The 27732-nt window shown below is 29.7% G+C and overlaps 3 protein-coding genes across 3 annotated transcripts; 2 read left to right on the forward strand and 1 right to left on the reverse strand.

The window, feature by feature from the left end:
* Positions 1–4973: 4973 nt before the first annotated feature.
* Positions 4974–8208, reverse strand: LOC104644298 (8-hydroxygeraniol dehydrogenase-like). Its single transcript, XM_010314366.4, has 5 exons — positions 8027–8208; positions 7411–7524; positions 6742–7252; positions 5841–5994; positions 4974–5403 (listed from the first exon to the last, which is right to left on the reverse strand). The coding sequence occupies exons 1-5, from the start codon at positions 8122–8124 to the stop codon at positions 5201–5203; spliced, it is 1080 nt and encodes a 359-aa protein (XP_010312668.1). The 5' UTR covers positions 8125–8208; the 3' UTR covers positions 4974–5200.
* Positions 8209–14302: 6094 nt separating this feature from the next.
* Positions 14303–16466, forward strand: LOC101253646 (plasmodesmata-located protein 7). The gene is made up of 3 exons (XM_004250122.4): positions 14303–15130; positions 15920–16030; positions 16117–16466. The coding sequence occupies exons 1-3, from the start codon at positions 14398–14400 to the stop codon at positions 16122–16124; spliced, it is 852 nt and encodes a 283-aa protein (XP_004250170.1). The 5' UTR covers positions 14303–14397; the 3' UTR covers positions 16125–16466.
* Positions 16467–18854: 2388 nt separating this feature from the next.
* Positions 18855–19518, forward strand: LOC101253957 (uncharacterized). The gene has a single exon (XM_004250123.5). It carries the CDS (start codon positions 18930–18932, stop codon positions 19320–19322), a length of 393 nt encoding a protein of 130 aa, XP_004250171.1. The 5' UTR covers positions 18855–18929; the 3' UTR covers positions 19323–19518.
* Positions 19519–27732: the final 8214 nt, after the last annotated feature.

The following is a 27732-nucleotide window of genomic DNA, read 5'->3' on the forward strand; positions in this document are numbered from 1 at the left end:
TATATACTGTGTCGACAAGTAACACTCCGAGCCAATAATACCTTGCCGAGATGTGACACTCTGCTCCAATTATATCGTGTCAGAATGTGACAGTCTGATCCAATTATACCATGTCGGAACGTGACACTCCAATCTAATTATACCGTGTCAGAATGTGACAGTTTGATCCAATTATACCGTGTCGGAACGTGACACTCCAATCCAATAATACCATTAATTTATCATTTATTATCACCACTTTTCAATTCACTAACAATATTTCATCAAGCCTTCTTTATTCAAGGCATCACTTCGATAAAGAGGGTTTCAGTCTTTTAGATTATAAATCTCACGGTCTCAGGATTTCAGACCAAGCACAAGTCACACAACCAAGCCACACAATCATACAATCAAGTACATAGAGAACTTTACAATATCATTCAATGCATATCAATCACTATTAAGAGTCTATTTATCAAATAGAATAAACCTACCTCTACCGAAGAATCGAAGTCAAGCAAACTTCTCCTTTAATGTTTTTACTTTCCTCAACGCCACCGAACCTTTTCAATCTCTCAAGTATTTACGCATTATTTATAAGTTAACAAGCCTATAAACACTCACATTATTCTATGTCTAGCCTATATCCATTTTTTTTATAATTCTATAATCAATTTCCTAAAGTTCAATCCGAAGAGTAAGTCTTAATTTCTCTTATTAGCATAACTTTAATGTTATTCCACTAATATGATACACATGGTTTTTAACTATCTATTACATATATCAAAACTTAATCATAATTTATGATAACTAATAAAAATAACCTAAGATTGACATAAATTAATTATTGACCATTAGCGGTAAGTACAAAATTTGCCTTAAGTTAGTTGGTCATGATTGATCCCTAAATTGACACATCAACAAGTGACTGTCACAGTAGTTGCCACATCAATTTGAAAAACAATTCACTTTGATAAAACTTACTATTCACTTTGATACAACTTACTAATAATCAAAGTCTATCTATGCAAATTTTTAATTAAAATCAATCAATAGCCTTGCTATTTCTTATAGTCTCACTCTCTATTAGTAATCATAAGAATAATAAAATTTGAGTTGAGATTTGAAATATATTATGATAATACATATTTGTATACGCAACAATCTCAATAGTGATTTAAGAATAGTTTTAAATAAATTATTAAAACTATTTCATTAATTCTATAAGTGTAATTAAAAATAGTTTGAAATACTCATTTAAAATATATCAAAGGGATAATACTCAATTACCCTCCTAGCCTATACCCAAAATCCCTACGACACATCTTATCTTTGATTAGGTCTTATTATCCCCTCCAACTTTTTTTTAAAAGTAATTTACTACTCCTTGTATGCCTACGTGGCAATAATAATCTGCAAGGTCGAAGTGTTTGTTGAACATGCGCCGGGACCCACTTTTTCAGCTTTCGATAAAGTAACTTTACACTTCCCAAATTTGAAAAGCTGGCGTTTTAACTTTTCCAAATTAATTTTACCAAAACGTAGATGAAGTAGAAAGAGGGAAAGTCTTGCATGTGTGGACGGGATCGATTTCAAAGGTTAGAAATTAGATTTCCAACTGAAATTTGATTTTTGATGTTGGATTTTGGGAGTTAATTTTTGGTTGCAGTGTGTGGATCGATTTCATCCATACACAACTTATTCAACTCGGATTTTGTCATAACCCTAACTTTATAAACATTGTCAAAAAAAATAAGAATTAATAATCGACATAAAAAGATGTAAAGAATATATTAAATTTTACTTTACCTTTTCAAATCAAGGAGCTATTTAACTTGAATGATAATGGATGGAGCTTCTTCAAAAATGAAGAACCATGAACTTGGGGTTATTTTTTGAAAAGAGGAAGAAGAACTTGCTTTTGAGAGAAACAATAAAATTTATTTTTGAATTTTTTTTCAAATTGCTTTGACACGTGGCTAACTTTTATTGGTCATTGTTAGCCAAAATCTGCACTCACGCGGGCGCTACACGAGTGAAATCACGATTATTGCCACGTAAGCACGCAAGGGGTAATAAATTGCTTTAAAAAAAAGTTGGAGGGGATAATAGGACCTCATCAAAGATAAGATGTGTCGTAGGAATTTTGGGTATAAGCTAGGGGGTAATTGAGTATTATCCCTATATCAAAAATTATTTTAAAAAATAAAAAAAATCTAATATTCAAACGACCAAATAAGTTGTTACATATACGCTAAGCAAAATAAAATGGAGGAAAAGAAAAAATATTTTAGTTAATGCTTTCTTAACATTTAATGTAAAAATAAATAACATAATTATTAATCTAATTTCTTTTTAAGAAAATCCTACCTAACATTAGACAAACTAATCCTCAATTTTGTCTCGAAGTTATAATCCTTTTGTCCCTCAAAATAAACGTTAAAGTTTTGTTTTAAAACAAATAAAAACATGATTGGAAAAAAAAATGAAAATTATTATCCTTAGCTTTTTTGTTTCAAACCAGAAAGGAAAAGACAAAAAAAAAAAAAAAAAAAAAAACAGGCCTTACGGAAACAATGTAGATGATTTTATGAAAAAAAAAATATTAAAAATTCAATTGGTGCTTCATCTCGAAACTATTAACATGAAAAATATCACTCTAATTGACTAGTTGAACTTAAATATTTATGTAAATAACGAATATCAGATACATAGACAATGCAATTAAAGTTCTCATTTATAAATACGTGCATTGAGAACCTATTTTTTAACAAAGAGTAGTCTAACACAATTATGAGTGGAATTCAAAGAAGATCGCTAAATTAGAAAATAGAGAGATTGTTTATCGATAAGTCACTTGACTCAAAAAAATAGAAAACATAACAAAATAATTAAGATCGAGGAGATTATTAATGCTTCAATGAAATAAAAAAGATAGAAACCATTACCCTTTCAATTGAAATTTTAGTGAACATTTAGAAACAATAATCACACAATATAATTAATTAAATAATTAGCCCTTTCTTATGTCATACAAATGAAATTAATAATCCCTTTCTTATGTCATATAATATATTTAGTGAATCAATATAATAAGATGCCCAACATTAACACATCAAGGTTAATAATGTCATAAGATAAATATCTAGGAGGGTTACAATGTAATTTCATAAAACTAGGGTTTTCTAAAGGTTATAAACACAGCCTCCGAACAAATTTTATCATAGTAGGCAATAATTTCAATATATTTTATATATATATATCAACTTTTTTTTTCTTTGAAGAATTTGCTTCGATTTTTTTCCAACTCTCAAATACTTTTTTGATTTATAGCCTTTGTATGTCAAAGTTTCGATACGCACCTGAATCGACAAATACATATATTATTCAGACTTTTTAAGAATATCACGCGTTTATTATTTTTATAAGTCTGAATAACATAAATCATATATAACATATATGTCGATTCGGGTTCGTATGAAAACTATGGCATACCTCAAAGGGTAACGTACGGGTGCAAATAACCATATCTATATGTATATACATTTTGAAGGGCTACAAATGTAATTACACATAACTAGGGTTTTCTAAGTAATATAAATAAATATAAACATAGCCTCCAAAATATTTTATTTGGTTATAAATTTCAATGGCCAGGATTTTCTTTTAATATTACCCAATATATATATATCTATATAAACACTAGTAACTTTTTGAAGCCTCACATCGAATTCACACACATTTTTATTCTATTGTTTTATTTTTTTGCAGCTTTTTGATAGCCTTCGTATGTCAAAGTTTGCAACATACCTGAATCGATAAATATTTTTTGATATGTCTTTATTGGTTCAGGTTTGTATGCAAATTACGACCTTATTTTAAAGGATGAGGTAGAAGATTATTATTTAATGGTAAGATTTGAATTATTTATAATTTTTATATTTTTGTTTATAAATCCACTCTATTTCAAATCACAATACTCTCATTTTTCTAAATTTCCGTTTTTTTTTTATGTTTTTGAGTTTGGATTTTGTTCTGAATTATGAGATATTCATTAAAAAAAGATTGTATTTATGTTTTTGAGTTTGGATTTTATTTTGAATTATGAGATATTCATTAAAAAAAGAAAAGGTTATATGTTATTTGGGTTCATAGGTGAGATAATTTTTTTTGAAAATCACTTTATATTTTTGGAATTAAAAACCTAGTTTTATGATTCTTTTTTATAAAAAAATATAAACCCTTAAAAGAAAAATATGCACCATTTGTTAGACGTTCGATTTTGCTTTACTAGAAAACAAACGCAATTTTTTTCCCCTCACAATGGAGAGGAAGAAGTGAATAAATAGTTATTTTTAGCATAACAATTTAAAACATAGTCAAGGTTTTAATAATATTAATAATAATAATAATATGATAATAATTATATACTGTAGAGTCCCCACTCTAACTTGGAGGAAGAGAGTAAAAAAATAATTTAAAATAAATTGTCTTGACAAACTTTATAACGAAATTTCTTAAATTAATTGGCTCTTCAAACTTCATAGTGTCGAATTTGAAATTCAAACCCGATGATATTTGCTTGAGGCCAACTTCAAGCTTGGAACATTAAACTTAAGGTCTAAAGTTTACCGTAACAAGTTTAGGGTTATGTTTATCTAAGTTTTGTTTAATTTGTTATAAAGTAGTTAAACTTTAAATAGTTTTTTGAAAATCTGACTATGTTTTAAAGGATGCAAATCACATGTGCACTACCTGGGCCCAATTTTGGAGTAAATTTAGACTTTTAGCCCATTTCTGAACTTTGTTTTGGGCTTGGGTATAGTAGCTCGTAATAAAATACATAAATAACAATTAACTTAGCATCGACGTGTAATTTGATCCTCAATTGATAGTTGAGGTATATATGAAACTCGAAAAAAGGCGATCATATTTTAGACATAATAAATAGAACAATATATAGTTGGGGTATGAAATTCACGATAAAATAATAATTTGGACAAATAAATAATATATAATGAAAAATTAAAATCTGAAATTCGTGAAAATGTGATACAAAAACAAATTTGAAGATTAGAATATCAAAATAACAAAGATTTAAAAGGGTGAAAATTTCACATAGGAAACCAACTCTAATGGCCAAAAATCTATATTTGGGCCATAATTTGTTATTTTATTTTGAATTCATAGCGATAATATTCAAACCATCATTCACACATGTTTAATCAGCTTTCAGTGTTTTTCCAATATCGAGCACGAATCGATACTTGACATCCGATTTTAAAAGGCGTTCCATGGCGATATTCACACAATCCATTGAAACAACTTCAACTTGAGGTGTAATATTATGTTTTGCTGCAAAATCAAGCATTTCTTGTGTCTCTTTCATTCCTCCAATGATGCTTCCTCCCATTATTTTCCTACCTAAAAAAATTTAAGTAATGTTATTAGAACAATATTGAAAAAATCGTTAGAACACATCGACGATCTGTTGAATTTTCGAATAAATTTTATTTAGGTATTCGATTACGACTTGTTCTCAGTGTGTCCTTTAACACATGATAAAACATTCAAATTAAAAACTTTCAGCCTAAATTATAGAAAAACTTTTACTTGTATTCTGACGACATAGATAAATTAACTACATAAAATATGTCATATACTGACATTATACACATTAGCCTCAACTCGAATAAGCTTGAGGTTTTACAACTTATTGAAGCTTAGTGCATTAAACGGAGTGACGTATTTTTAGTAGTTATACTTATTACGTATTGATAATAACAATAATTTATCATGCGCTCAATTAGAATCGATCATAATTCGAGTGTTTAAATGCAAGTTCGAGTTATTTCGTTTACCCATAAGCAAGGGGAAAACTGGCAACTCAAGTGGCTTTGGTGGTAAACCAACCATTACAAGCTTTCCATGAGGCTTTAATATACTGAGCAATGGAGCAATTGGATGTTCTGCTGAAACTGTGTCTATAATTCCATCCAATGTGCTTGTTGCACCCTGCAATAACAATGACAATAGCAATAATACAACTCGTATTATACTGTGTCAAATTAAAATCAGAAAAACAAATTAAAACGAAGAGAATATTATATGAATCCTAGGACTAATGATTCGAAATGTACATTATTACAAGGAAAAATGGTCTAGTTACACAAGTATTCCTATCATATTTACTAATTCTTCCTATAATTTGAAATAGTTACATTAATTATTTCATACCATCTTTCAAGTCAGATGCACTGAAATAGGGAGATAAGGCGAGCGAGATAGTCGATGTATCCTAGATGCATGTATTTTGGATACCAGATACATTCTGAAATACAGATACATAAGGAGAGAGGAGGGGGGGCTCAGGTACATGTGAATTCACTTTCACTTGGATATAGTATATGTTAACAATAAGATTCGAACTTTGGTACAATAACATTAAAAGAGCCTTAAGTACCCATCCTAGAATCATTGGGTCAACTATATGATTAATTCATTGGGATATATATATATATATTTCGTAACGAAGTTAATGGGTGCTCGAGCACCCGGCGGACACCATGTGGGTCCGCCCCTGGCTCTTAAACTAGTGAGATTTGTGTTTTTTGCCCGGTTTCAATCCTAGCTCACTTATCATCTTAATAGGTGAACAATCCAACTTAATACATCGCACCGTCTTAGTTGGCAAGAAATCGATATCGAGGTGCCAAATAATTTAATAATCAAAATTTTCAAGTATAAACATAGGAAAAATACCTCAATTTGTTCTTGATCATGGCTAATCAAGAATGAATTAGCACCAAGGTGTTTAATTGCTTCATCTTTCTTATTAATAGAAGTACTAATAACAGTCACATTGCATCCAAAAGCCTTTGCAAATTTGACAGCCATATGGCCCAGCCCACCAAGGCCTACAACACCAATGTTCAATCCAGGCTTATCAAGCCCAAAATATTTCAATGGGCTATATGTTGTGATACCAGCACACAACAATGGAGCAGCTTCCATCGGTAAATTCTCCGGCCAACGGAGCACGAAATGCTCGTTGGCCACCATGAGATCGGAGTAGCCTCCGTATGTGGTGGTTCCGTCATAGTAAGTTGTACTATACGTGTTAATACTGCTAGAACAATATTGTTCGAGGTCACTAGTACAACTATCACATTTTCGACATGATCCTACTATGACTCCAACACCTACATTGTCCCCCACCTTCACTTTTTTTACCTTGCTACCGACCTCGGTTACTACGCCCACGATCTCGTGCCTGTGAAATTACATGTGATATGTTGTTATAATAGAGGTTCAATAGCTGCACAAACCAAACACAAAAACTCCAATACAGATTTAATAAAATATTTTTATTTTCTTAGTTACCCTAGTTAATTTTGCATAATTTAAATACTTTTAAAATAATGAATTTACCCTGGCACAATAGGGTACTTGGAATTATCCCATTCATTCTTGAGCATATGTAGATCTGTGTGACAAATTCCACAATACAACACTTTGAATTGTACATCATTCTCACCAGTAGCCCTACATCCAATAAAATAAAAACATTAAATAATTTCTTCTCATCCGTAGAAAGGAGTAAATAACTAGTACTTGTGACGATGATAAGTAATAAATATCTTAGCGTATAAATTAATTAAGATGTGCATAAATAGAGTGAATTATTATTGTTATTACATATATTCAGTAAAACATAAATAAATACATTAATCAAGATACGTGCAAATCGAGTAGGACTACCACTTACCATTGTTATACATATGTACAAGGTTAGAAACTTTTAAATGTAATGATGGATCCTTGAACAATTTTTTAAGTTTGTCAAAAGAAAAAATAAAGTTTGATGCACTGATAGTTGAAAATCTTACGAAAAATACTTAATTGTAAAATTTATGGAGAATTTTTTAAAGCTTGAGACATGTCAAAAATATTATAGGTGTACAGAGATATTTCACCAGATTTTGATATTTCTCTCATAATTTAACAAATTATTCTATTATAAAACTATGAATACCGAAATTCATACCTTCTTGAGAAGTTGAAAGGAGAAAGAACACCAGAAGTGTCTCTAGCTGCCCATCCAAATGCCTTAATTGGGTGCTCAATTTCATGGGATTTTGCCATTTTTTTCCTCCAAAAAATGAATTTTAAAAGAAAAATACAAGAGAGAGTACAAATTATAACCTAGTTATTTGGTATCCATATTTATAAATAAAAAAAAAAGCTAAGCACATGCATATGTACGATGTTTTGGTGGGATATTTACTAATTTTTAATTAAAAGTTTAATGTTTGGGTTCTTAAAATGCAAAAAAATTACTATTACGCTACAACAAAAATGATTATTAGCAGCAATTAGTTCTTAATTGTCACTAAATATGTATTTTTAGCAGTAATTGTCACTCTTTATATATGTTCCTGAAACCTTTAGCGACATTGATTCTAATAGCACTTAACTAATGTCGGTAAAGACTTTAGCACTTTTTATTAATGTCAATATTTAATACCGCTAAAAGTTGTTTTTGTTGTAATGTTAGAACTATTCACCACAATAGAACAATTTTTAGCAGCAACATATATGCACATTAAAAAAGATTGTTACCAACATTAGTTAATTCACGTAGATCATTAGATCTAATGTCGTTGTAGGGCTTTAAGACATTTACAAAGAGTGTTAACACAACATAAAAAATGATGAAATTAATTACCGCGAAATATGTATTTTTAGGACAAGTAACACTTTTTGTATATGTCTCTAAAGTCTTTAGTGATATTGGTTCTAATGACACTTAACTAATGTCGGTAAAGACTTTATCACTCTTTATTAATATCAATATTTATTTGCCGTGATAAAAGTTATTTTTTTTATAGTGAAATAATATCTAAAAAGTTATAGACAATGATAATTAAATTATTATCGTGAATTAATTATCTTATTTATGCTTAATTGCTTATCACTAAAGATAGATCCTATAATACATAAATTCAAATTTAATCAAATCTAAAAGCAATTGTCAAGTACCACGTGAAAAGCCACACAAAAAAGATATTGTCCACCATCACCACCACCCTCAAATAATTTTTTGAATTTTAAAGGACAAACATATGCCAAAAGAGAAGGAATATGTACCAAATACAACTAATTTATCTAAATAGTTTATTTAGGTATTTGAACTCTAGTGTGTAATATGATACACGAAGTAATTAAATAATATATTTTAGATTCTTTTAATTTAATAAGCTATTTTAGTTCAGCAATTTTAGATGTCTCGAATGAGCTAGAGCTGAGTTTTCAAATCTCCCTAGATAATATGGAGTATAACTTTAAAAGGATAATATTATTTTCATAACACACCCTCAGTAATATGTAAAGATTTTTTTCAAAATTTCAATCGGAAAGTGTCTGATAAGAATATTTCATCATGCATTCAAGTGCTCAATTGAACTATGACTTTTTCAAATATCTAAATTAAAAAAAAAAAAATTCAAACCAGCTCAAGAACTTTCGAAGTATTTCTTTACATGCCTACCAAATTAAAAGAGCAACTCTTAGATTATTTTTTTCCTTTTTTCTAAAATATAATTTTTTTAAAAAAATTTATTTATGAAATTTCACTGATTATAATATTACTCGTATTATAGCTTTGTGAGGTAAATGAGAATTAAATTACTCCACTTACTATGATCTTAAGTAAGACATTGTACCAATTCAAGAAATGGAATCTCCAAATTAAATTGATTATATTTAAAACATGAGTTATATAATTGTCTTATTCAATGATTTGTTTGTCTTTGATTATTAATAGTAAAGTAAAGCAAGTGATATTTGTATAATATCAAATTATTCAAAAAATGACTCAAATATGTGTGTGTATATCACCAAGAGAAGATCAATTATGTCCCTTTTCTTGTTTAATTGTGATTATTTTAAGCAACATTATTGGGAACAGAATATTTGATGCTTTAGGATGACGTGGAATTTCCAAACAAGAGCAAAAATACCACATAAAATAATTAACGATATCAATATCGATTCGATCTGACCTATGACATAATTTTTAATTTTCAAAAATCATGGGAAATTAAAGTCAAATAAACAATTAGCAACCCTAACTAATCTATCTTGAAGAACCACCTTAAACCATCTTATTCTTCCTTTTTGGGATATTATGATATATGAAATCGAGTTTTGAAGAAATTATGTCCGATATTATGATGTATGAAATCGAGTTTTGAAGAAAATATGTCCAATATAAAAATAACAAACATGATTTTATTAAAATATTGTCCAATATAAATATTATTTAGAAATTATAATTATTTCGAAACATTTCCGATATAAACATAAACATTGTTTTGCATAATAGATATTGTCCAAATATAAATATAATAAGCATTATATTTATGTTGATATGCCTACTTTCACGTATAGTAAATATAAAAATTATATTTATATGATATAGCTATAATCGTATAATTGTGATTCATACCAAACTTTATGTTTTCTATGACTATTTAATCTTCATATTTCAGTATACATACATACATATATATATATATATATGTATGGGTCTATTTGTATATTTTGATATACAAATGGGTCCTGTATTTGTAAATTTTTGGTATACAAATAGGTCCTGCATTTGTATGTTTCGGTACACAAATGGGTTCTGCATTTGTATATTTATGTATAAAAATGGTAATGCATTTGTATATTTTGGTATACAAATGGGTCCTGCATTTATATATTTCGATATACAAATAGATTCTGCATTTGTATACGTCGATATACAAATGGGTCTTGCATTTGTATATTTCAATATACAAATAAAATGACAAAAAACATGAAATGTTTATTGTGAATTACAAATAAAAAACTATATATCTATAACATGAAATGACAAAAAAATATGAAATGTTTATTGTGAATTACAAATAAAAAACTATATATCTATAACATTTAATTTGAATTTACAGTTTATTATTTTATACCATTCTCTCGTAATAAAGTAATAATTATGCTCAACTTGTAGGGTTCTCGTAATATTGATTAAGATATTATGCTCAATTTTTAAGGTGGGTGTTCCATTTATTCTCCTTAATTAAATAGTTTTTATTTTCCTTTCCTCCTTTTGATTTGACTCAATATTATTTATCAAAGTAATGTAAACCTTTTTTTTTCCTCATGCCATTCTAGAAAGGATAACTTACGTTTCATACATAGTTAATCTCTGAAATTTATTAAAATATTCTATTTGGATTTTTGAAAGAAATTCTAGTCTAATCAAAACATCTTTTAACTTTTAATGAAGTGTTTGATTAATTTTCATTTGTTTATTTGATAATTAAGTTCATCAATTTTTAATTAAGTGTTTGGATAATTTTCATTGGTCTAGTTGATAATTAAGTTCACCAAATAAAATATATCATCTCCTTTAATTGAATGAATTTATGATTCAACACAAGAACACCAAAGTCAATAATGTCATAGTATAAATATCTAAGAGGGCTACGATATAATTTCATATTCATTTTGCTTCAATTTTTCTTTTCTTTCTCTCTAACAACTTTTTGATATATAGCCTTTGTATTAAATTTTGATACGCACCTGAATCGATGATGTAGGAATATTGTCCAAATTTTTTAAAATATTATGTATGCATGTAATTTAAAATATATTATTTTTAAAGGATCTGACACGAGTTGATTGTATTCATATATCGTAATACATATATCGATTAAAGTTCGTATAAAAGTTGTGGCATACTTCAAATTAACGTACATGGTATTTTTTTTTTAATTATATTGGTATGCAAATCAACTTATGCGTGCAAATTACATTATATATTTACTAGGAATTAATTAAATTATCATATTAATTAATTTTTAAATTTTTTTTATGTTTGTAAGTTTTTGGTGTTCTGGCTTTATTTTGAATTATGAGATATTTTATATAAAAGAATAAAAATTAGTGATGGCTCTATTGGGCTTGATGTATCCTGGCCTACATAACAGGTCGGTTTAACCCGTCAAATTTCAAAGTACATGTATCAACTAATTCATATGGATAATTCTATTTGTGGCATTGTAGTTTAAAGAAGGGCAACTTTCATATATAACATACAAAAAATTCATATTTGTATGCTATAGTAAACTTTGCATAATTGCGCTCCATAGCAAACATAAAACTGTATAATTTGCTATACATATACAATTGTATAATTCGATGGTCTAAATTATATAATTCGCTGGCCTAAATTGTATAATTTGCTGGTCTATTTCGCTGCAATTGTATAATTTATTTTGCATACAGTTGAATCAAATTAAAATGTATGTATATTGCATAATTATAAATGTATAGCAAGAAGATATATGTTTTTCTCGCTTTATACAAAAACAGAAACACAATATACACACTTCTGTTGTATAAAGCTAGAGAAAATTGTATTTCACTGCAATTGTATAATTCGCAATTGTATAATTCATTGGCCTTTTTCTCTGCAATATTTGAAGTAAAATGTTTGTAAATTGTATAATTAAGTGTATAACACGAAGATATACATTTTTGCATGTGTATATACAATTTTCTCGCGCTTTATACAAAACAGAAATAGAATTATACACTTCTGTGTATAAAGCGAGAGAGGCGAGCGAGAGTGGAGAGTGGCAAGCGAGATTTTTGGGAGAAAGACGGTGGCAAATTTTAGCTAATGTTTGCTATGAAGCACAATTAAATCAAACCCTAGCTATTCCATTTAATTTAGGTTATTAGTTTGCTATTATATATAATTTCCCATTTAAAAAATACTCAAAAGTACAAAAAGAAAAAAGTTAAAAACTAATTGTTTCTTCAAACATGAATTTGAAGTGATTAAACTTAAAACAGTTTCTCAAAAACCTGGCTATGTTTTAAAGGGTGCCAATCACATATGCACTACCATTTGGAAATGGAAAACAGCCTAATTTTGGAGTGATACCCAAAAAATAAAAACACTCACGAAACGATGATAGTTTAGTTAGATAAATAAAACATCATATAGTTGAGATATGATACTCGCAAAAAGAAAATGACACTTTAGGTTATTAAATAGAATAATAAATAGTTTAGGTAACAAACCTGTGTCAAAGTGATATTTTATATACGTAAATAAAAAAATAAATAGTTGAAGTATGAAATTCGCAAAAAGGTGATATTTTAGATAGGTAATTAAATTGAATAATGGATAATTGAGATATGAAAATCATGAAAAAAGTGATAATTTAAATATATAAATTTAAAAAATGAAAAAACTCGTAAAAATATGATATTTCAAACAAATAATTGAATAGAATAATGAATAGTTATGATATGGAACTTGCGATATAGTGGTAATATAGATATGTTATTTTTACTCCCACTTTTCAATATCCAAAATCTCTCTCTCTCTATATATATATATATATTATTTTTAGAATTAAAATAATTTTCAAATGTCATGTACCAAAATGAAGTAAGCTAATATTACAAGTACTTTTACTGTTATGGTAAATGGTTGAGGCACTTTCTCATGTTACGTAATGCACATCGTACGTACACATTTAATCATGCATCAAAAGAAGTTAAATCCCAATTTTTAGTTTCCAATTCATTTGTTTAATAATTCACTGACGTCGCAACAGTGTCGGAATCATAATTTCAATAAAAAATTAAAAATATATATAAAAAATAGATATTCAAAAAATTTAAAGGAGATTTCTTATATAAATAGTATAATTTTGCATGGTAGTATTTTTAGATCTTTACATATGAAAATAAGAACTTGTTATGACATTATGCTTGTCGCATGTGTCGGGAGGGACATTATTGAGTAATATTAACATCCTGCGTATGCCAAGGCCCACGATCGAGTCGTGATCAAACATGACAGTAACTTGGTGAATTTAGTTAAGAAATAATGTTGTGTTTTTACTATCAGCTATAACTTATATCATGATGATAAAAACTTGATTCTAACAGAAATCGATACAAAATTATTAACAAATTTGTAAAAGGACTAATCGTTTATATAATAGTTTAGTAAGTGTATTGTATAGCTCAAATTTTAATGGTATAAATACTAAAAAGGCACAACTTTTACTTAATCAAGTAAAGTTGCTTTCTCTTTACGTATGCTTTTTTGAAATATTATTTAGTTTTATACAAAAAGGCTATCAATTTAAAAGAATGGATTAGTCTGGCCCATAACTTTTTGCTATTTACATTTCCTCCCCTTTAACTTTTTTGCATGTCATATAAGAATTAAAACATATTCATAAAGTAAAACATAATATAAAAATAAAGAAGTCAATTTTCCCCCCCATAAATACTCTTTGAAGTAACCATATCTCAAACTCTCTATTCATAGCTATAGAGAGAAAAATGGCTAAAATCTTCCATTTACTTCTCATTTTCATGTACATTTTCATTTCTTTCTTCTTTCCTCTAATTTACTCTGATTCATCAGTTGATGGTTTTATTTACGGTGGTTGCTCACAAATAAAATATTCAGCCGATTCACCTTATGGGTCGAATCTCAACTCACTACTCACTTCCTTAGTCAACTCAGCAACTTACTCATCTTACAACAAGTATAGTATAGTGGGGTCCACGCAACAAGACATGATCAACGGTATATATCAATGCCGAGGTGATTTGTCCATGCCTGATTGCGCCACATGTCTAGCACGCTCGGTGAGTCAACTCACCGAGCTGTGCCCACAGACATGTGGCGGAGTTCTACAATTACAAGGGTGTTTCGTGAAGTACGATAACTTTTCCTTTTTGGGCTTAGAGGATAAAAATGTGGTGATGAAGAAATGTGGGCCTTCTAATGGGTTTGATTTAGATGAAATGGGCCGAAGGGATGCTGTTTTGGGAGGTTTAATGGGCGGTAATGGGCTTTATCGGGTTGGCGGGTCGGAGGATGTTCAAGGTATGGCCCAATGTGTGGGTGATTTGAGTATGGCCCAATGTCAAGATTGTTTATCCGAGGCGATCGGACGGTTGAAAAGAGAGTGTGGTGGTGGTGTTTATGGTGATATGTTTTTGGGAAAATGTTATGCTAGGTATACAACTAAGGGAGGTCATCTCTATGCTAAACCTAATCATCATGGTAAGTACATTTTTGAAAATATTATTTTTAGGTTAAATTATGTCTCGACGATGTAAAGAATTATCAGCTTCTAGTATTTATCGGAGGTGATCGGACGGTTGAAAAAAAGAGTGTGGTGGTGGTGGTGGTGTTTAGGGTGATATGTTTTTGGGAAAATGTTATGCTAGGTATACATTATACAAGTAAGGGAGCCCATCTTTATGCTAAATCTAATCAATCATGATAAGTACATTATATTATGACTTTTAGGTTAAGTTGCATTTCGTTGATGTAAAGAATTTATCAGCTTTCAGTGTTCACATTAAATCCGTAAATAAAAGATGCGTGTCTTTCATACATACAAATTTCCATATCAATTAACTAACCATAGTCGAGTAATTATGCATTTTCACTTTAATAAACATTGAGAACTGATCTATGTTAATTTGTTATATGAGTGTACGTTGAGTGGAATATTCATATTTTTTTTTGTATTTTTACCTCTTCTAAGACCTAATAATTCCGATTCTCATCGAGATGATTATCTTTGGAATAAAGTGTTTCATTTCAAAGCTTAAATCTGATATATTTAGTTAAAGATTCGGATGAGTATATGTTAACCACTCCAACACAAACTTTGGTGGTAGGAATATTCACATTTTTTGCTATATAGGAACATTCACATTTATTCTCATATATATATATATATATATATATATATATATATATATGTATGTATATATATATATAGTTTAAGGTTCATAATATGAATTATATTTTAATCTCTCTAATTAATTTAATTATTAGCAGATTCCCATAGTGAAAGTGAGAAGACATTTGCACTTATCATTGGATTATTAGCTGGGGTTGCTATTCTCATCATTTTCTTAACTTTCATGAGAAGAATATGTGGAAGAAATGGTAAATTTAATTACTTTCTTACCCTCATTTTTATATCTTTTTTTTTCACTTACTAATAAAATTGTAAATAATTGTTTTTTTTGCAGGTAAATAATAAATTGTAAATGAATTCTACAAATTTGATATGCTTTTGCTGGCCTTTTACTTCATGGTTTACATCAACTTGTCCTTCTCTTTTCTTTTTATGTATTTTTAGTCTTTTTAGGAAGAGATTTATTTTATATTATTTTTCATTGAAAAGGAGATTTCCAAGTGAAGATGAGCTTTTAGCAATGTGTAATATCAAAAAATAAAATGAAAAAATGAAAAAGAAAATAAAAGTAAAAGCCTAAGATTCCACTCTTCACTTTGATGTAAAGAAATTTGCTTTTGCTTTTTGTGAATGTTGTTCTAATTGGATATAAAACATATGTGAATGTTGCATTTTGTTATTTAAGCACTTACTTTGTTCCTTTTTAACCGTGGCTCGAAAAATAATAATTGTTTTTAACTATATCTTTGATGTTAAAAAAAATATCGTGAAAAGGAGCTAAAACGCATAAAATGAGGAGGAAGTAATAATATGAGCAATGACGGATCCTAGATTTTTCATTAAGAGAGTTTGAGAAAATAAATGTAGTGCTTAAAATTTGATTCTGGAAGGAGAATTATGAACTCCTCAACCACTAAACTACGCTCTAATGATTAGAGTCTAATCTTACATTCAAAAGGTTCAAAATCAATATACAAACATAAATATTTTTAAAAACACTTTATATATATATATATAGAGAGAGGGAGTGTAATTTTTTACCAAAGAAATTCGAATAAACCCCTTGGATACCTCTAGCTTCGCCCCTGAACATGAGGTAGGTTTCCTTGTCATCAACTAGCTTAAATTAATTCTTTTACTTATTTTCTAAAAAAAAATAATTGACTTTGTTTGGGACAAATTTAAAAGGTAACTTTTGCATTTTCCCAAAACTTTATTTTGATATATTACCAATTACTTACTTTTAAGTCCATTCATCCCAATGTATGTATAAATTTGCATAAATGAGCCTTCTAAAAGGAACATAATGTGGCTTGAATTTCTCCAATAATATTACTATTACCCTACTTTGGAAGTGCTAAAAATGTATAGCAAACTAAAGAGGTCATCTTATTTGTCTCCAATAAAATATTGGACCACAAAAATTATAAAATCTAGACAAGTTCGAATTAATCAAAAAAAATATAGTTGATTATTTAACGGGCAAAATATTTTTTATTCTGGCTAAATAATAATCTACTTTATGATTGTAATTATATTTTCATCTACTAGTAAATAACACATACGATGATTGATAATATTAGTGGACGACATGTTAGTATCTTTTGAATAAAGTGATTTAATATTCTTTTATCATGTCACATATAAAGGTGAAGGGAATATAATGAATCACTCTTGTATATTCTCCCTTTAATTGTATGCATGTTCATGAAACTTTTTTCCAAAACTTATAGACCAAGAATTAAATCATGAAATTAATGGCAAAAACAAAATGCATACATATATAGAAATGGCTTTTACATCAATCATGTATAGGTAGAAAAAAAGTCATCATTTTTATTCTTGGACAAATTCAGCAAGCATTCAAAGGCGCACTGAAGTTTTTTTTTTTAAAAAAAGACACTACGAACATGTTAGACGAAGTCAAAATTTCAAGTTTTTAAATTTATGAGTATTTGAATATCAAGCATTACTATTTGAATTCTAGATTTAGTATGTTTACATATATAATTAGGATAATGTCCAAGTACCCCCTCAACTTATGTCCGAAATTCCAGAGACACACTTATACTATACTAAGGTCCTATTACCCCTCTGAACTTATTTTATCAATAATTTTTTACCCCTTTTCGGCCCACGTGGCACTATCTTGTGGGTCCAACGATGGTTGACTTTTTTTTTCAAACTAGTGCCACGTAGGCAAAAAAGGGGTAGAAAATTACTTATAAAATAAGTTCAGGAGGTAATAGAACCTTAGTATAGTATAAGTGTGTCTCTGGGATTTTGGGCATAGATTGAGGGGGTACTTGGATATTTTTTCTATATAATTAGTGAAAAATTATACTTTTGTTTTTCAGAATGATTTCTATTGTTTCCTTTTTGCCCTAAGCCATTGAATTAATACTAAAAAGACATAAATTCTTTTAGGACGTAAGACATAATTTATGGTATATTATGATTAACTTATGGTATATTATAATGCGAGAAAATAAATTTGTGCCTCGTAAAATAACTATTTGTCTTGAGGAACAAAAATTAAAAACCAATATAAAGTAGGATCAAAAGTGCAAATTACCCTTTATTAGATTCTCCAATAGCAAAAAAAATATATATATATCTAGTGAAATCTCACTAAATAGCGTCTGGTAAGAATAAAGTGTAAATAGACATTATTATTACCTCGTGGGGATAGGAAAATTGTCTTCAAAAAACCCTCAGCTCACGTGCATCAAACCAAGCAAGTAATTAATAAGAAAAACAATATAAAGTCTACGAGAAAGAGCAATATCAAAACACAATAAACGACATACAATCAGAATTGTGAGTGTAAACAACTAGTACAATCGACACACACTAACAAGCCTAAATCCTCGCAAGGCAAGACAACACTGTACCCCTAATACTAACCTTCTACCATAATACGCAACATACACTTTTTTCTAGAATCATGTGCTCGTAAATATGAAGTTACACGGTTACCCCGGAAATTATATTGGGCCATTCTGAGAAAGACTTTTTAAGTCCATTGGGCCTAGCCCAGTCCAACTTAAAGCCCATTACTTATTCCTTCACATCAAAAAATTTCCACCTTCCAAATTCATCAATTCATCACTTTCCATTTTGATCTCACAGTTCTCTTCCACATCAATGGCGTTGGAATGGGTTGTTCTCGGCTACGCCGCCGGAGCCGAAGCCATCATGCTGCTTCTATTAACGGTTCCGGGTCTTAACCCGCTTCGAAAAGGGCTAATTTCCGTGACCCGGAATCTCCTCAAGCCATTTCTCTCCATTGTTCCCTTTTGCCTCTTTCTCTTAATGGATATCTACTGGAAATACGAGACCCGACCCACTTGTGAATCCGAATCGTGTTCTCCATCGGAGTACCTTCGTCATCAGAAATCAATCATGAAATCGCAGCGTAATGCGCTTCTAATCGCCTGTGCGCTGGTGTTCTATTGGTTATTATACTCTGTTACTGGCCTTGTTGTGAAAGTTGAACAGCTGAATAAGCGGGTGGAGAAGATGAAGGCTTCGGATTGATCCGATTCGATCTGATTTTGATGGATCCGGGTATGTGGGTTTTTTTGGGTTTTCGGGTCGGGTTGCTTTATTTGGATTTTATTTTTGAGTTGTTGATGTTATAAGACATGAAAAAGCTACTTTTACTATCTAATTTTTTGTTTAAAAGGTATTGTGTGGTTCTTCGATTTTTATTAGTATATGTTGATTTCTCATAGCTTGACTATTGTATTGTTTTGTTACTATATTTTGTTTTTTGTATTGTTTTGCGCGGTTTTTCATTGGGCCGAGGGCCTGTTGGTAACAATTTCTCTTAACCTTGAAGTAAGGATAATGTTTGCATACGCTCTAACCTGTCTGAACTCTATTTCTGAGATTACACTAGGTAAATTTTTATTGTTATCAGTCGAACAATGAATGAATATATCTAATTGGAGTAAAAATATAATATTGAGGATTCAAATAGCCGACTCCGATGATTAAGTAGTATTTGTTGTGTTAATCATAGTGTACTTGTTTGGTGTTGCAGGATAAGATATGATTAGAAAGTGTTGAATTAGAATAGTAGTTTATTTTTGCAAATCTTTAGGATTTGGTATTAAATTTTAGACTATAAAATGCTAAATTTATGGTTTTTAAGCTATGCAATGAGAATTTTATGTATAACTTTTTAGTTCGTAATATCTGATTTAGTTGGGCTTTAATGTTTATCATGAATAAATCATTGTTCATGAAAATAAAATAAAATAGAAATAGTAGTTCTTCTGTTCCTTCTTATGTGACATCCTTTGATTAGACATAACATTTAAGAAAAAAGAGTACTTTTGAAACTTATGATCGAAAATAACCGTTAGATTTTTGTGTAGCTGAGATTTATTTCATGAAAGGTAAAACAAAAAATTTAAAGTCGAACTATTTTTAGTTATAGTAAAGTGACATCTCTTTTGGAATAGACCAAAAAAAAAAAAAAAGTGTTACATAAAATTAGACAGATGAAGTGTTAATTTTCATAATATTTGACCAGATAATCACCTGTTAGTTTTTATAAAAACAAATAATACAACCTTTAAACTAATGTGTTCCAAGTAACTAATTAATGCTTTGATTAAACTGATGGTGAAAATTATATATCAATCAGATAAGACATTAGTATTTTTTAAACTATGATTGAAATTTTAGAAACACATTTTAACTAAACTAAGGTCATATTATCCTCTCCGCTGAACATACGAAGGTTTGGTCTAGTCTATTTTTCTCATATGTGCCCTTCTTAAAACTAAAGTAGTGTTGGTGTCACCTAATATATCTCAATATAGAAAGGACAACTTAGGGCCCGTTTGGATGGGCTTAATAAAAGCAGCTTTAAAAAAGTATTTTTAAAAGTGCCGAAACTTATTTTTAAAATAAGCAGTTATGCGTTTGGATAAAAGTGCTGAAGTTGTTATGTCAAACGTGAAAAGGGAAAAATGGAAGAAAGAAATGTTAGGGTTATATGGGTAATTTGGAGATTGTATAAAAATATTAAGCACAAAAAGATAAAAATGTGGTCAACTTAAAACAGTTTATAAGCTAAAAAAAAAAAAGCACCCCTACCCCAGCTTTTAACTTTTGGCTTAAAATAAGTTTTTTTAAACTTAAAATAAGCTGTTTTGAGTATTACCAAACAGCTAAATAAGTCAAAAACCAGCTTTTAAGTCAGTTTGACCAGCTTTTAAGCTGAGCCAAACAGGCTCTTAGTCTTTACTTCTATCAAGTTGTTGTGCTAAAAAAATTGTAGGAAGAGTTTGAAGCTCTTGTACTAGCTCCCACATGTAGTTGTGCTAAGTCAAAGGAGTATGTGTTGCATCTGCAGCAGTTGAAGTTGTTTCAATTCTTAATAGGCTTGAATGAATCCTACATTCAGACAAGAATACAAATATTGATGATGAGTCCAACACCAGCAATTAATCATGTTTATTCAATGGTAGTGAGTGATGAAAGCCAAAAAAATGTAGCAGCCAATGCTGGTATTCTAAGGAACAATCTAATGAGTTGAATGTTAGGAGCGAAATAAGTAGGTATTATGCGGAAACTATTAAAGCAAATCTCCAAAACTATGAGTATGAAGACAAACGAGAAATACACAAAAATTTAACATTGTTCTGTCAATCGATCTATATTAACAAAGGAGAAAAATAATATATATATATATATATATATATATATATATATATATATATATATATATATATATATATATATATATATATATAAATAAGAGAGTTAGCAGTGACAATTTCAACCTATATTAATGAAATGAGTCCATTTTACTCATATTTAATGACTTGGTCTCTCATATTTTAATGGGTAAATACGAGTTTCTAGCTATTTTAAGAGTCTATAAATTTGATCAAAATAAGTAAAATATAAATATCCATATTAACCCATAATAGATTACTTGTTTTTCACTTCCTTCAAAAATTTAATTGTGCTAAAAAAATAAAAAGTTGAATACGAACGGTTAAAATAAATACTGAATTATATGGAAAGGAATATAAGGCGGTTGTTCGTGTATAGAATATTTTCTGATGCATATAAACAAAAGTATGGTTGCTATACCATATTTGCACATGAAAATTTGAGTTGTAAATTCGTGAGTAGAATATTGTCCAACGGTGCACTCTTCTTTCAGAAAGTCACTCAACTTTCAATTTTCACTCAAAAGTCACTTAACTATGCACTTCTTTCTCAAAAAGTCACTCAACTTTAAATTTTAACTCAAAAGTCACTCAACTATCCACTCTTTCCTCAGAAAGTCACTCAATCTATTAAATTGTTTTTTAACTAAAATTTGTTGATATTAATTATTTATATAACAAATCAAAAAAATTTAAAAATAAAAATACCATTTAAACCAATTAGTGATCCACCCACGTAACTCGACCCATTAAAAAACATCATATGACCCATTTTATTTTGTGTTTAATCCTAATTCAAGGTTTAAAGAGAGGGATTAATTTAGGATTAAAGATAAAATAAAATGGGTCATATCATATTTTTTAATGGGTCGGGTTAGGTGGGTGGATCACTAAATGATTTAATTTATTTTTTAAAAATTTTTGGTTTGTTATATAAATAATTAATATCAATAAATTTTAATTAAAAAATAATTTAATAGATTGAGTGACTTTTTAAGGAAAGAGTGGATAGTTGAGTGACTTTTGAGTTAAAATTCAAAGTTGAGTGACTTTCTGAGAAAGAAGTGCATAGTTGAATGACTTTTGAGTAAAAATTGAAAGTTGAGTGACTTTCTGAGAGAAGAGTGCATAGTTGAGTGACCATCTGAGGTATTAATTCTTCAGTTCTTTATTTACTTTATTGTAGAATATATCTGTATATTGTGATACTAACCAATTATTGATTATTGGTTCTGTATTTAATACGAGAGATTTAATCATCGATAATTAATTACTGACTGCATTATTGATTATGATATGAAAATTCCTATCGATATTTGAATATTATTTATTTTTCAGTTTACATTGATTTTAACAGTTGATTGTCAAATTTATCGCAATTTGAAATAGAAACATTACATGCAAGAAAGATAAAGAAAAAATAAAAAAAACCTTAGACGATTTTTCAAAAAAAAAAATTAAAAAAAAATAATTAATTAAGAAGTTGTTACTTAAGTCCGTGTGCAAATCATACTAGATGACTAGATGTCCATTTCCTTCACTAATATTTTTGAATTATTTCATATATGCATTTGTGAACCATATGAAATTCCCATTTAAAATGAAAATAAATATTTTTTTACTACAGTTAATTATTTATAGAGTGACTTGGATTTTTTTGTTTAAACACAAAATTGAAGTCTACATTACTTTACAACATTTTTTTTTATTTGTTAAAACTGAGTTGACAAAAATATTAAGATAATATAGTTTATAATCACATCCTACAATATTATACATGTCCAAATTTAATACATAGATTGATATGGCAAAAATATCTTTTATTATTATGATTTATGAGTCTTTTGAATATTGGATGTAATGTTTCAAATAAGCTATCATAATAATTTTTGTAATTGAAATGTTGGTAATTTGATTGATTTAACAACAATATATACTAAACATTCTTTTCAACAAATATAGGGGGAAAATAATTTTAAATTATAGGGCCTACTTGAAAGAAAACTTTAAAAAATTATATTTAACAGACAAAAAATCAATTCCAATCAATGTGACAAAAGAACAAAAAAAAATGGCCACTAACATGTAATTGATACGTTATGTCGTTCCTAAGTCTCGTTATCGTTTTTTCAGTTCGAAGTCTGATATCTATTTTAAGTTTTAATTAATTCAATTCTATATAGTAAAATGCCATTTTTAAACTAAAAATGTGTTTTACAAAAGGTTATTTTTATGTTCTTTTTACTCAAAGTTAAAATTTCTTATTGAAAATAACGTAATATTTATCGCAACGTCACAATTTACAACTTAAACATAATTTTCACTATAGTTACCATCCCCGTCCAAATTTCTAAAGTTTCAATATTCTTCATCCAATTGATCGATAGCTGCCCCCGTCTTTTGACTTTTCAATTTATCTTTTTGTATAATTATGTTAAAATTTGATTAATTTAAATTTAAGGCTCATTTAAAAAAACGTTTTTACTTAAAGAAACTTTTTCATTTTTAAAATTTGAATTTAAAATTATTGATTAAAAATAAAAAGAACAATGCATTTTGACTTAATTACATTTTTCAACTTTTTATTTTTTTGCAATTGCGGCTGCGTAGCTTTATTTTATTGTGAATTTGCATGAATTCGTTTTTTTTTGTGATAATGCCCAAGTACCCCCTCAACCTATGTCCGAAATCTCAGAGACACACTTATACTATTTTAAGGTCCTATTACCCTTATTTTATTAATAATTTTTTACTCCTTTTTAGCTTACGTGGCACTATCTTGTGGGCCCAACGATGATTGATTTTTTTTTCGAACTAGTGCCACGTAGGCTAAAAAGGGGTAGAAAATTACATATGAAATAAGTTCAGGGGGTAATAGGATCTTAGTATAGTATAAGTGTGTCTCTGAGATTTCGGACATAGGTTGAGGGGGTACTTGGGTATTTTCCCTTTCTTTTTTATTCTTTTCTGATTAGTAGGAATTATTATTTGCTATTTTATTTTTAACAGTTTTAATTAGGTTAAATTAAATGTAACACAGACTATATAAATTATATAAACAACTTACAACGCTAAATAATAAAATCCATCGGTAATTAAATTTTCTTGTGTGGTAATATATATATATATATGAATAATAGAGAACATATATAATCAAACTTTAAGTAATTTGAGATGGAAACGTGGTGATGAAAATTAACTTTAGTTTTAGTTTTTATTTTTTTAGAGTTGAAGTGTTTGAGTAAATTTTTAGAAAAATAAAAGTATTTTTGAATAATAATAATAATAAAAGTTATTTTTCAAAAGGTAAAAAATGAGTATTTTTCGAGAAGCACTCTTACAACCTTATCCGAATACAAATTATTTGTCTAATACTTATAAAGAAAACCTTCAAATTAATTAACCAAACCTAAATCGTTATTAAAAAAAACACTTTTTGATAAAAGGATATTTCATAATAAATAAGTTTTACAAAGTTGGATTCTTCAACATTATCTAGTCTCATCGATCACTATTGTAGCGGTCATAAAATTTTAAAAATTTCAAAATTGAAGTAAGGAAATCACAAGAAATTTTTATATAACTAGGCTTAATTTCATCGATGGATATTGAATAAGAATAAGTTTCACAAAAGTTAATTACTTTTCATTCGAGAGTAGTAACGATAAAATAGTGTAATTTATAGATTACAAATTTAAGTTGTGAAAACAGTCGATAATACTTACGTTAATGTAGAATATACATATTTACATCATATCTTCTCTTAAAGTATGACCTTTTTCTAAAATCCTACTAATATAAAACACTTTATGTCACGACCCAAATCCGGGCCGCAACTGGCACCCACACTTACCCTCCTGTGTGAGCGAACCAACCAATCTAAACCTTAACATTTTAATGTAATATCGACATAAAGTAATGCGGAAGACTTAAACTCATTAATAAAAACCAATTCAATAACTATTATTATCCCCAAAATCTGGAAGTCATCATCACAAGAACATCTACTTCAAATTACTAAATCTAAGAGTTTCTAAGAAGCTAAAAATACATAAAAGCTAGTCCATGCCGGAACTTCAAGGCATCAAGACATGAAGAGGAAGATCCAGTCCAAGCTAGAAGCATTAGCTCACCCTGATATCCGGAGTAATGAAGACTGGCTAGAATTACTGTTGAGTCGAAGATGACGGCACGTTTGCTGCACTCCACAATTAAACAAGAAGAAAACATAAAAGTAGGGGTCAGTACAAAACATGGTTACTGAGTAGATTTCATCGGCCAACTCAAAATAGAAATCAATATATACCAAGTAATATCATAAAATCAACTATGATACTCAACATGTAGCAACAACAAGTACTATATCATTAACAATTACCGTCAAGATTCACACATGATGACTCAAGCCTCAATACCATACTCATTTGGGAATTATGTTCATTAGATTGAGTATATTAACATCTTTCAAGATTCATTATCTTTATTCCTCTTGTGTCGGTACGTGACAATCCGCTCCCTCATATTCATTAATCCTCTTGTGTCGGTACGTTACACTCCGATCCCCTAAATCTACGTGTCGGTTCGTGACACCCGATCCCCTAATTCTACGTGTCGGTTCGTGACACCCAATCCCCTAAATCTACGTGTCAGTTCGTGACACCCGATCCCCTAATTCTACGTGTCGGTTCGTGACACCCGATCCCTTAATTCTACGTATCGGTTCGTGACACCCGATCCCCTAATTCTACGTGTCGGTTTTTGACACCCGATTCCCTAATTCTACGTGTCGGTTCGTGACACCCGATCCTCTAATTCTACGTGTCGGTTCGTGACACCCGATCCCCTAATTCTACGTGTCGGTTCATGACACCCGATCCCCTAATTCTACGTGTCGGTTCGTGACACCCGATCCCCTAATCTCCTTCTATCAATTCATCAAGCCTTCTTTCTTACCAAGGCATCATCAATCCTATTGTTTTAGTTCATCACGCCTTCTTTTATACCAAGGCCTCATTATTAACAAAGAGATTAGGATTTTGCAAGATTTGGGATTCAATAACTTCATCATGCTTATATAATCATAATTATATAATTACATTCATGCAAGCATACAATTAAGCACATAGCAGGGTTTACAATATTATCAATACATATCATTCGCTATTAAGAGTTTACTACGAATATCGTAAGAGAAACCATAACCTACCTCCACCGAAGATTTCGTGATCAAGCAAGCAATTCCTCAAGATCTTTGCTATCCTCTTCGTTTCCCTTTTTCTATCGATTCTCCTTCTCTCTCTTTCTGTTCTTTTCTTTTTCTTATTCAACCCTCTTTCTTTTACCCTAATTAACATGTAATTAAGTGTAAAAGATGACAATAATAACCCACAATTTAACTCAAGGTTACCTCTTTTATCCCCCAAGAAATTGAGTTATTAATATAAACCCACGAAATATATAATAATAGCAGGAATAGTCCAAAACACCCCTTTAAAACTTAACCAGAAATCCGACTCCGACTGGGATTACGCAACCTGTGACAGCCCGTCGCGCCTGCGACGGTCCGTCATGCAGGTTCGTTAGAGACTCGATTTCCTTAAGGAGTCTGTGACGGCCCGTCGTACCTACGACGGTCAGTCCTGCACTTCCGTCACGACGTTCAGAGAATCGTTCCCTGTACCAAATTCTCAAGAGTTGAAGTGTTTTGAAACGGCGGATCACGACGGTTCGTCGTGCCTGTGACGGTCCGTCCTGCAGGTCCGTCACAGAGTTCAGAGAGTCGATTTCAGCACTCAAATTTCAGAATTCCCAAGTGTTTTGGAACGAGACACCCTCGACGGTCCGTCGTACCCATGACGGTCCGTCGTGAGGTCCGTCGTCTCAGCCAATTTTCCAAAAATAAAATCTGCTGCTCAAAACGACTAAACAGGTCGTTACAATAGATACCAATTTACCCATCGTTCGTCCCCGAACGATCATAAGAAGGAAAACAAGGGCGAAAAGGAGTACCTGAATCTGTAAACAGGTGTGGGTATCTTTCTCGCATATCAGCCTCTTTCTCCCAAGTGGCTTCTTCGGCTGGTCGATTCTTTCATTGAACTTTGATGGATGCAATCTCCCTTGATCTCAATTTACGAATTTCTCTATCTAGAGTTGCAACAGGCTCCTCCTCATAAGTCAAATTTTCATAAAGCAAGACTGAATCCCAATGAATAATATAGTTTCCATCCCCATGGTATCTTTTCAACATAGAC

Source organism: Solanum lycopersicum, chromosome 11 (assembly GCF_036512215.1).
Source record: "Solanum lycopersicum chromosome 11, SLM_r2.1".
Classification (NCBI taxonomy): Eukaryota; Viridiplantae; Streptophyta; class Magnoliopsida; order Solanales; family Solanaceae; genus Solanum; species Solanum lycopersicum.